Genomic DNA, 12150 nt, shown 5'->3' with positions numbered 1-12150 from the left:
GTGTTTCATCGACTCCCTAAGGTTTCTAGAATACCTGAGTATTTATAGAGCTGAGAGGCGGTGAAAAAGATCACCGTGGGCCCCACAAGGCACCAGGGCACGCCCTGGTGTCTTGTGGGCCCCACGGGCCTCCTCTGCTAATACAAGGATACCCCCTCTAAGTCAACACAAATTTTACAACATTTTGACTATACATTGTAAAATTCACAATAGATACGGATATAAACATTGAAGCCTATGCGTTCAAAAATTGCAGTTCATGTCCCTACATATGAAAAAAAAAACAAAGGAAAGGAGAGAGAGACGCGTCAGAAACAGAGCCCTCGATTCCCCTCATCTCTACCAAACCGCCGCCACCCATCGCCTCATCTCCCTCCTCCGACCCACCTCGCCGCCGACCCTCCCTCTCGCCTCCTCCCACCTTGCAGCTCCGGAGGCTGCCGGATCAACCACATCCCCCATGCGCCCATCCCTCTCGCGTCCCATCTCTCACTCTTCAAACAGCTCCTCGCTGCGCCACCTGCAGGCTGATTCAGGCGACGTCCGGAGAATCCCATGACCGTGAAGCACAGCCCAAGGTCCCCTGGCACCGCGGTGCTTTCCCATCCGGCTAGATCCGGCGCTCGCAGCCACCAGAGCCCACCCGCGACCCTCCCCCCATGGCTAGGGTTTCAGGCGTCGGCTCCGGCGCCGGTGGCCATGTCATCCTCCTCTTGTCCGGTGAGTGTATCCCCTCCCTTGCTTCGTCTATCTCTCTCTCCTCGTTGCTCCCTATCTTCTCTTCTCCTGTAGACGTGCATGGAGGAATCGCTAGTGGACAGCCTTGCTGCTGCTCAGGACAAAGCAGCCATGGAGCTTCCTCCTCCTCGTCCTGCTATGGCTTCAGGTGAGTTGGTCCACTCCTCTCTGCTCTAGTTCGTGGCACATCAGGAACCATTGTTGTTCTGGTGGTGTTAGGATTTGCCACTGTTTGGGCTTAAGTGCCTGCTGTGATTTTGCTATTAGAAACAAATATTAGAAGACTCCAACTTTTCAATCTTCTCTTCTTCCAATAAGGCTAATGAAAGCTTTAACACCATGATGGTTGTTGCAGCGAAATAGGAAGTCCAGCGACGACAGTTTAAAGTAGATAGGGAGCAACAAGGCTACCATGCCGTTGTACGGTGGCCTGATAGGGAGGTGATTAATAGCTCAATTTACAGCTGATTTTCCATCTCAGTCCATGCTAGTCGAAGTAATTAATTAGTTGATTTTTGCACATACAGGATTTGAGAACTTTATGTCATTTCGTACGTATACCCACCAGAACTCTAGTTAACTTCCTGTTATATTTTATATATCTGAGTTTCAGCATTGATATAAGCTATGATGCTGAGACATTACATAATGTTCCATAATGTGATGTTTAGCACATCAGCTTCCCAACTTTCTTGAAACAATGTGTAACGCTGTGCATAACTTTTACTTGGTTTATTTGGTAGTCAGACTACAATCCTACTGACAATGTGCAAGTTATGCTAATAGCAATGAGTACTTGATATGTACAGTTTCATGTTTACATCAGACTGATTGATGAGGTTTCAATATAAAATGGAACATTCACATAGAATGTTCCTACAATCATTATTATGGGAGCAATATTCTGAACATTTGTTTCTAACAGCATGTATATCGTTCCTCTGCGGTTTCATTATTTGGATTTCAGAGCAGCCACTTACTGAAAGCATAATAAGCTAATTAAGCTACTTTCCAGAATATACGAGATTGTAATCCTGACTAATGGTGTGTGGTTCCGAAGCAGTCCTTAATTTTGTTCCAAAATTGGCGTTTTCCCACCCTTTTCATGTTATGAAACAATAAAAGGTGCGTGCACAATGCTTTTTGAATTACGTTAGCTGCATGTCTTTTGCAAATTGTACACACCCCAATTAAAGAATTGTTGTGACTAGTCATGGTCACTGCATATATACCTTGCTGTGTGAAAAGTTTGTAGCTTCAGAAAAACTGTAAGCATGTCTCTCCATCGTTTTGTAACGATTTCATATTTAGGTCTTTCTGGCTGTCTATATATACTGCATAGGCAGTGATTTTGTCCTGACTCATTTATTTTTACCCAAAGACGAATTACCATGTTAACTAGCATGATGTGTTGAATAAATTAATTAGGCCCTTTACCACAACTGGTGTGTAACTAATATTTAAATTATGTTTACAATCACAAACTAAAAGTCTATTTGTACTCTGATATATTTTACTCATGCTTGGACCAGGATCTCATGAGGAGGTGGAGAAGGGACGCCAACAATTGGTGCAGGTTCGTGCTGCTCCAACAGATTTCGCACCGCAAGCTGTACAAAATGTGTATCTTTCTCCCATTTGATATGTTCAACATTGGAAGCAATCAAAGCAAATGGTAACACTTACTTTCTACCATACACTAAGACGCTCATATTAGGCTCATATAGTTTAAGTATGTAACCTGAACCCCTCAAAGAAAAGGTAACAAAACTATTACTAAAGGGTCAATGATCACCTTGAGGTAAATTCTGAATGCATTTCCATATGCTATGTATACTAGTAATTTTTTATGTACAATGAAGATTGGCCTTCACAATTTGTACGTGACTAATAACCTGCCTCTGTCACTAGCTGCATGATGTCAAATCATTGTGTGTTAATAGTTCATTTTGTTATTTTCTTTGTAGATTCAGAATATATATGGATGATTATATGGGTGTGTGGCAAGTATACTGCAATGATGATGATCTGGTTCATGATGATGATGATGATCCGGTTCATGATGATGATGATGGATGCCTTCTGTTTTGGTTAAGTTGTAGGGATGTTGCTCCTGTTGGATGATGTCCCTCGGTTAAGTTGTAGGGATATCAACAAAATATTTAGATTATGCATCACATTGGGATGATGTTCCTCATGTAATATCCACTATTGTAATCCAACAATTTAATACAATATATGATTTCTTCCTCTCTTGAGTATGTTCTCTTACTTTTTTTGCTCACTGTGTGGACATATCCAATACATAATTATCACCATTATATATGTAATATCCACATTACATATGTACAAACACCTTAAGCGTTGCACATTCTATATTGCCAAGCAATGAAATTTGGATTCACGAATGTTAATCACCAACATATAGAAGTGTTGTAAAATTTAGTTTTATGTGTTGTACTCTTGCAATGGTCCTTTTACCAACAGAAGAATACGCGTTGCATTATGCGCTAGCAACACGGGACAAGGCTACGCATCCCAAATCATTGGTAAAGACACCTGCAACACATATATGGGCTTTTAGATACGGAAAATGTGTTACTAGAGGGGGGTTCCTATTGTAGTAGGTACACCTCTTGGGCTCCCTAGGTCTCTTCTAGGCAGAAAAAATCTCCAAAATGTTTCGCTGCATTTGGACTTCGTTTGATATGGATATTCTGTGAAATAAAAAACAAGCAAAAAACAGCAACTGGCACTTGGCACTATGTCAATAGGTTAGTCCCAAAAAATGAGATAAAGTTGCTAGTAAATGAATGTAAAACATCCAAGATTGATAATATAGCAACATGGAACAATAAAAAATTATAGATACATTGGAGACGTATCAGCATCCCCAAGCTTAATTCCTGCTCGTCCTCGAGCAGGTAAATGATAAAAAAATAGAATTTTTAAAGTGGAATGCCGCCTAACATGTTCATCACATATTCTTTTTTTTCGTAGCATGGACATTTGGACATTTACATGATTCAAAGCAATACTCTCTAATTGACATGAGGACATCAATACTCAAGCATATCAATAAGCAACCATGTCGTTCAAAATATTAACACTAAAGAAAGCTATCCCTAGCCCATCATGCTCAATCATTGATCCATTCATGAAACACACACGAATATTAGCTACATCAGATGCACAAGTATGATCATAGTGCTCCCTAGCTGGCGCTTTATAAGAGAAGATGGAGACTCAAATAAAAAATTGCATAAAGTAAATAGATAGGCCCTTCACAGAGGGAAGCAAAGATTTGTAAAGGTGCCAGAGCTCAAAGTTTAAATTTAGAGATGACATATTTTGAGAGGCATGCTTTTCCCGTCAACGAAAAAGATCGAGAATTCCCAATACTTTCCATGCTAGATACATCATAGGCGGTTCCCAAACATAAACAAAAGTTTATTCCTTTTTCCACCATTCTTTCACAATCCATGGCTAGCCATATCCATGGGTGCCTTCCATACCAACACTTTCCAAGGAATTTATTATTTGACAACATAAAGTAAAAAAATATTCATTTCGGGACTGGGCATCCCTATTACCTTGCCAGACTCTCGTGCAATGACAAATGAATAAACACTCATCTAAAAAATATTCATTTCGGGACTGGGCATCCCTATTACCTTGCCACACTCTCGTGCAATGACAAATCAATAAACACTCATCTTGACAATAACACGTCTAGCATGAAAAAATATTAGCCACCACCTGCCGCTTCATGAGTGGTATAGGCACACAAAAAGGAAATTAATTTTGAAAATTAGAGTTGGCACATACAAATTTACTTGGAACGGCATGGAAATACCGTATATAGGTAGGTATGGTGGACTCATTGGCACAACTTGGTTTAAGGAGTTTGGATGCACAAGTAGTATTCCCACTTAGTACAAGGAAAGGCTAGCACATAGATTGAGAAGCAACCAACCAAAAAATGAAATGATCATAAACGAGTATTATACATAACTAACACCGAATATTGCACCACAAGTAGGATGTAACTTCATTGCATAACTATTGACTTTTGTGCTTGCATTGGGAATCACAAACCTTAACACGAATATTCTTACTAAAGCATAATTACTCACCAACATGACTCACATATTACTATCTCCATATCTCAAAACTATTACAAGGAATCAAGTTTATAATATCCAATCATCTTCATGAAAATTTCTATTATATCCCTCTTGAATGTCTATCACTTTCGGACTAGTTTCAAATATTACCATTGCTTATAACAACCTCTCAAACAAATTTAAGTGAAGAACATGAGCATAAATAGTTTTTCATCTCTCATAATAATATAAGTGAAGCATGACAATATTTCTTCAAAAATTTACTAACTCTTAATTTGATCTAAGTGATGCATCAGAGTATTTCTTCCAATAATTAAAGCACCGCCGTGCTAAGAAAGATATAAATGAAGTACTAGAGCTATTCTAACAAATCATAGCATCATTATGGCTCTCTCACATAGCTGTGTCCAGCAAGGATAATTGTGACAAACTAAGAAGCAAAAGAAGCAAGGACTCATATAATACAAGACGCTCCAAGCAAAACTCATGATATGTGACAAACAAAAATATAACTCCAAGTAAAATTACCGATGGCCGTTAGAAGAAAGAGGGGATGCCTTCCAGGGCATCCCCAAGCTTAGTTGCTTGGTTCTCCTTTAATATTACCTTGGGGTGCCATGGGCATCCCCAAGCTTAGGCTCTTTTCACTCCTTATTCCTTCATCCATCGTGATCTCACCCAAAACTTGAAAACTTCAATCACACAAAACTTAACAAAACCTTCGTGAGATCCGTTAGTATAATAAAGCAAATCACCACTCTAAGTACTATTGCAAACACATTCATATTTTATTATTGCATTATACCTACTGTATTATAACTTTCCCATGGCTTATAGGCCCCGATACAATCCATAGATTCATCAAAATAAGCACACAATGCAACGAAAACAAAATCTGTCAAAAACAGAATAGTCTATAGTAATCTGGGCTTTCTCCATACTTCTGTAACTCCAAAAATTCTGAACAATTAGGAAAACGTAAGCAATTTGTATGTAAATCTTCCATAAAATATTCAGAATTTTTCGTCGCTTCTGTGATTTTTAACAATTCAGCTACTGGACGCAAAAGTTTCTATTTTCAAAAGGATCAAATCAACTATCAGCAAACAAGATCCTAAAGGCTTTACTTGGCACAAACACTAATTTAAACATAAAAACACAATTATAACAGAAGTATAATTGCATATTTATTGAAGAACCGAAAGAAAATAAAAAATTCAAAGATAACTATTGGGTTGCCTCCCAACAAGCGCTATTGTTTTACGCCCCTAGCTAGGCACAATGCATAGATTCAAGTGTTGTCATCTTTGGTTTTTGATCCATAGGTTGCCCTCATGATTGATTCATATGGTGTCCTAATTCTAGTTCTAGGGAAGTGTTCCATACCCTTTCTCGAGGCAAACTGAAATTTAATATTCCCTTCTTTCATATGAATCACGACACCTATAATTCGTAAAAATGGTCTGCCACGTATTATGGGACAAGAAGGATTGCAATAAATATCAAGAACAATAAAATCTATGGGCACATAATTCCTGTTTGCAAGAATAAGAAAATCATTTATCCTACTCTAAGGTTTTTTAATAGTAGAATCCGCCAAGTGCAAATTAAGAGAACATTCTTCCAACTTGGTAAAACCTAGCACATCACATAGAGATTTCGGAATTGTGGAAACACTAGCACCCAAATCACATAACCCAAAGCACTCATAAGTTTTAATCTTGATTTAATGGTGGGTTCCCATTCATCATATAATTTTCTAGGAATTGAAGTATCTAATTCCAACTTTTCTTCTAAAGCTTTCATCATCGCTTCTCTAATATGTTTAGTAAATGCTATGTTTTGTTCACAGGCATTGGGTGAATTTAACATGGATTTAAACAAAAAAATACATTCAATCAAAGAGCAACTATCTGATGGTGGCTTGAACCTACGTCAGTATTTCCCTAAAGAGGAAGGGATGATGCAGCACAACAGCGGTAAGTATTTCCCATAGTGATGAGACCAAGGTTATCGAACCAGTAAGAGAACCAAGCAACACTACGTAAACAACACTCGCACACAAATAACAAATACTCGCAACCCGACGTGTAAAAGGGGTTGTCAATCCCTTTCGGGCAACGGCGCCAGTAATTGGCAAACGGACGTGAGAGAGCAGTAAATATTGATAGATCGAACGCCAAATAAAATAAAATGCACCAAGGTATTTTTTATTTTTCATTTAATAGATTTGAAAATAAAAGCAAAGGCAAATAGATCGCAAAGGCAAATATATTAAAGAAGAGACCCGGGGGCCGTAGCTTTCACAAGTGGCTTCTCTCGAGAAATATAGCAAACGGTGGGTATACAAATTACTGTTGGGCAATTGATAGAACTTCAAATAATCATGACGATATCCAGGCAATGATCATTATATAGGCATCACGCCCAAGATTAGTAGATCGACTCCTGCGTGCATCTACTACTATTACTCCACACATCGACCGCTATCCAGCATGCATCTAGTGTATTAAGTTCATGGAGAAACGGAGTAATGCAATAAGAACGATGACATGATGTAGACAAGATCTATTTATGTAGAAATAGACCCCATCGATTTATCCTTAGTAGCAACGATACATATGTGTCGGTTCCCCTTCTATCACTGGGATCAAGCACCGTAAGATCGAACCCACTACAAAACACCGCTTCCCATTGCAAGATAAATAGATCAAGTTGGCCAAACAAAACCCAAATATCAGAGAAGAAATACGAGCTATAATCAATCATGCATATAAGAGATCAAAGAAGTCTCAAATAACTTTCATGGATAAAAAGATAGATCCGATCATAAACTCAAAGTTCATCCGATCCCAACAAACACACCGCAAAAAGAGTTACATCATATGGATCTCCAAGAGACCATTGTATTGATAATCAAAAGAGAGAGAGGAAGCCATCTAGCTACTAACTACGGACCTGTAGGTCTACAAAGAACTACTCACACATCTAGCTACTAACTATGGAAGTGGTGAACCCCTCCATGATGGTGTCTAGAATGGATCTGGTGGTTCCGGACTCTACGGTGGCTGGAATTGATTTTCGTCGACTCCCCTAGGGTTTCTGGAATATCGGGTATTTATAAAGCAAAGAGGCGGTTCAGGGGCACCCGAGGTGGGCACAACCCACCTGGGGGCACCTGGGCCCCCAGGCGCGCCCTGATGGGTTGTGCTCCCATCGGAGCACCCCCAGGTGCTTCTCCGTCCCACTGGATGTCTTCTGGTCCAAAAAATCTCCAAAAAGTTTCGCTGCGTTTGGACTCCGTTTGGTATTGATTTCCTGCGATGTAAAAAACATGCAGAAAACAACAACTGGCACTATGTCAATAGGTTTGTACCAAAAAATGATATAAAATGACTATAAATGATTATAAAACATCCAAGAATGATAATATAACAGCATGGAACAATCAAAAATTATAGATATGTTGGAGACGTATCAGCATCCCCAAGCTTAATTCCTACTCGCCCTCGAGTAGGTAAATGATAAAAAAAGAATTTTTGATGTGGAATGTTGCCTAAGATGTCATCTCATATATTTTCTTTATAGCATGGACATGTGGACTTTTATATGATTCAAAGCAATAGTCTACTTTTGACTTGATAACTTAAATACTCAAGCATATCAACAAGCAACCATGTATTTCAAAATATTAACTCTAAAATAAGTTATCCCTAGCCCATCATGCTCAATAATTGATCTATTCATGAAACACACTCCCATATTAACTACACCCAATGCTCAAGTACGATCATAGTGCCTCCTAGTTGGTGCTTTTATAAGAGAATATGTTGACTCAAATTCAGAATAAAAATTGCATAAAGTAAAAGAAAGGCCCTTCGCGGAGGGAAGTAGGGATTTGTAGTGGTGCCATAGCTCAAAGCGAAAAGCTTAGAGATAAAAACATTTTGGGAGGTGTGTCTTTCCCACCAACGAAAACGACTTAGAGTTCCCAACTCTTTCCATGCTAGATATATCATAGGCGGTTCCCAAACAGAAAATAAAGTTTATTCCTTTTCCACCATACTTTCACTTTCCATGGCTAGCCGTATCCACGGTTGCCCGCCATACCAACACTTCCCAAGGAATTTATTATTTGACAATATAAAGTAAATTCATTTTTCATTTCGGGACTGGGCATCCCTAATACCTTTGCCTTACTCTCGTGCAATGATAAGTGAATAAACACTCATCATGAGAATAACACATCTAGCATGGAAAATATTAGCCACCCCCCACCACCTCGCGAGCTGTACGAACACACAAAAAAGAAGTTTATTTTGAGAATTAGAGATGGCAGATAGAAATTTGCTTAGCACGGAAAAAGAATACTGTCGGTGGAAACAACACCTATGGAATCACTGGGATCCCTTCTATGGTTGGCGGGCACGGGGTTGTGCAAAGAGCGGGTCTGGCGGTTAGCACAAGGATCGTTTACCCAGGTTCGGGCCGCGAAGATGCGTAATACCCTAGTCCTGCTTTGATGTATATTTGAGTGTTCTTGAGTTCTTGAACTAGCTACGATGCGTGTCTAGTCTAAAAGATCCGAATCCCTCTCTGGTACGCCTCGGGCCTCCTTTTATAGACATAAGGGGTTGCCAAAGTGGCACACAGGAGGTGGAAAGGCATACAGTGCTCAGGCTTATCGCCTGTCATTATGGGACAAGGCGCATTAAATGCGTTTCTTAGGTGTCCCATTGCTTTATTGGGGACGGCAATGGGGCCCGTCCCGTCCGTCGTTGCTCCACCTTGCTCCAACATGCATCCGGGCCAACGAGGCATGCAGTGCCATGTAGGCTGGCAGGCTGCTGAGATGGCGTGGTGGTAGGGTCTTCACGAAGATCTGCATGCCACCACGCAGGTGCCTGCTGAGTTGGCCTAGAAGCCACACGTTGCCATGCAGGTGCCTGCCCAACTGGTTGTGCTGGCAGCTGTATGGGAACGGCGGTGGAGCCTTGGCAGGCATGGGCCCGGTTGCGGCCCCGCAGGTGTCCTCGACAAGGGCCTTGCCGAGGCCTCGGCAAGGGTCTTGCCGTGACATTGCGGTCTTCCCCGGCAAGGATCTTGCCGGAGGTCTCGTGGATTGCCTCGGCGAGGATCTCGCGAGGATCGTCGTCTTCTGGTCCTCGTCTGATCTCGTGTCTTTATGATCTTCACAAAGATCTACATGCCACCACGGAGGTGCCTCCCGAGCCTTGGTTCCAATGTGGTTGACGGTGTTGGAACCCTTGGGCTCAAGGGTGGCGCGCCCCGCTGGTGTTGGGCAAGCTGCCCCGGCAAGGCTCTTGTCGGGGCTGCGGAGGCCGCCCCGGCAAGGCTCTTGTCGGGGCTGCGGAGGCCGCCCCGGCAAGGGTCTTGTCAGGGGAGTCCACCTCGCCCTCTTGCTCTTTGCGTCTCTGGTCTTGGCGTCGCTCTGCCCGTCTTGTGCCTCCGGTTCCTCCCTTTGCCCTGCTAAGTGTGGCCGCAGGTGCGGCTCTGACTGCTCGTGCACAAGTAGAGGGGTAAAAAGGAGGGCCCCTACTTTTGTACACTGACAGGAGCCCCCGGGCCCAGGCCACACATAAGCGCAACGCGTTGTTGGGCTAGGCCCAGAACGGTGCGCGGGCAGGTGGGGCGGATTTTTACCGTAGTAACTTCTTCGCTCGCTGCGCTTCCCCATGACCCGTGTGGAATGCGCGACGTGGAGGGCCGTGCATGACGTGGGGGTCGTGCGTGGGGCGGCCGCTGCCCTCATGCATCACATCGCGGTAAATGGTAATGAAGTGGCCCGCGCCTTCCCCATAAAATAGGAGAAACCGCAGACATGACGCCCATTTACCCTCTGTGCCTTCTCCAATCTCGGAACCGCTGCCCCTCCCTTCTCTCTTCTCAAGCTCTTGCTTTCGCTCGCCGCCACCTGTCGGCGTTCTGGGAATGGGGGTCCCTAGACTTGCCTGCCTGCGGCCCACGGCGTGGCTAAGTCAGCGGGCCGTACGGTCCTTCTTCATCAACAAGGCATCCAAGACCCTCGCGAGAGGCCAAGCCTCGCAAGGCGGACGACGCAAGACCTCCTCAGGAGTGGCCTAGCCAGGCAGGCTCATGAGGAGCGGAGATATCAAGGCGGGGAAAACCTCACGAGGATCTCGTGACGTGAGTCATGAAGATCGGCACCAGGCGGGCGCCATCGCGCAGCGTCCTTGTTTCCTCTTTGGTGCTAAGGAGGCAAGCGCAGGCGAGGAGTACCAAGGCATCAGGCAAAGGTTGCCATATCGGTGCAACGAGACTAAGACCAGAAGGACGGCAGGACGGAGGTCATCGTGGAGCCCAAGACGGCGCCACCACCAGAGCCTTTCACAGGCGAAGACCACTTTTGTCAGCATAGCTTGTACTAGCTGTCCCCCTTCAAATTTGCCCGCCGTTGTTGGCTCCCTTCCCGCTCAATAATTGGGGAGAGGACCAGGGCCTATATAAGTAGAACTAGCCACCACAGTAGGGGCATCTCAGCTTGATCTGATCTGATCGAGAGCCGACCCTAGCCACAAGAACACCTCAACCTTAGGAGGCTATTCTTCCCCTTGTACTGTTCATCATCAGCCCAAGAGGCAATCCACTACCACCACACTGGAGTAGGGTACTACACCACAACAGTGGACCGAACCAGTATAAATCTCGTGTCTTTCTGTGTTGCGAGTTCGTCGAGTTCGTCCGCGAGATCTTAGTGAGCTAGGGCGTGGATCGGTAGGAGGAAAAGACTTCACGCGCACCCCCGAGTTCAAACCTTAAGGGTTTTGCCGGAACCCCGCATCCGACACCACCGCCGTGCCTTTGTTGTCCCTCATCCTACGTATCTCTCAGCCGCCATGGCACCCAAAACCAGCAAAGGCAAGGGAGTGGCCAAAGACGTCGGGGGGAAGGAGGCGCCGGAGAGCAAGTTGGCGGCGCGGCGGATGCAGCTCGCCTACTTTCCTTTGACGGTCGATGCATCCACTTCTGGGACTACATCAAGCCCCTGTGGGGGTGCAAGTCGAAGGGGCACCCTGCCACGCGCATCATCCCCACCGATTTCGCCGAGGCCGGCCCGAATCGGTACCCCTTCTTCATTGACTACTTTTCCTATGGGCTCTGCCACCCTTTCTCCGATTTCTTCAATGACGTCATGCACACCTACAGCTTCCACCTTTTGGATTTCACTCCGAATGCCGTGGCGTGCATGGCCCTTTTCGCCCATCTCTGTGAGGGCTTCGCTGGAGTGCATCCTAGCACGGCG

The 12150-nt window shown here is 43.7% G+C and overlaps 1 protein-coding gene across 28 annotated transcripts; it reads left to right on the top strand.

The window, feature by feature from the left end:
* Positions 1–284: 284 nt before the first annotated feature.
* LOC123097003 (uncharacterized) lies at positions 285–2993 on the top strand. 28 transcript variants are annotated; one of them, XR_006446863.1, is made up of 5 exons: positions 285–720; positions 793–886; positions 1094–1179; positions 1754–2413; positions 2706–2993. XR_006446863.1 is itself a non-coding variant. In XM_044518779.1 (4 exons), the coding sequence occupies exons 1-4, from the start codon at positions 556–558 to the stop codon at positions 2724–2726; spliced, it is 318 nt and encodes a 105-aa protein (XP_044374714.1). In that variant the 5' UTR covers positions 285–555; the 3' UTR covers positions 2727–2993. The 28 variants fall into 28 exon arrangements, 3 of the variants coding, with proteins under 3 accessions (XP_044374714.1, XP_044374713.1, XP_044374712.1); XR_006446867.1 differs by having other exon boundaries at positions 285–886; positions 1802–1863; positions 2271–2314; XR_006446860.1 differs by having other exon boundaries at positions 285–886; positions 1802–1863; positions 2271–2413.
* Positions 2994–12150: the final 9157 nt, after the last annotated feature.

Source organism: Triticum aestivum, chromosome 4D (genome assembly GCF_018294505.1).
Source record: "Triticum aestivum cultivar Chinese Spring chromosome 4D, IWGSC CS RefSeq v2.1, whole genome shotgun sequence".
NCBI lineage: Eukaryota > Viridiplantae > Streptophyta > Magnoliopsida > Poales > Poaceae > Triticum > Triticum aestivum.
The sequence above is the reverse complement of the archived record's forward strand: the minus strand, read 5'-3'. Positions and strand labels throughout refer to the sequence as shown.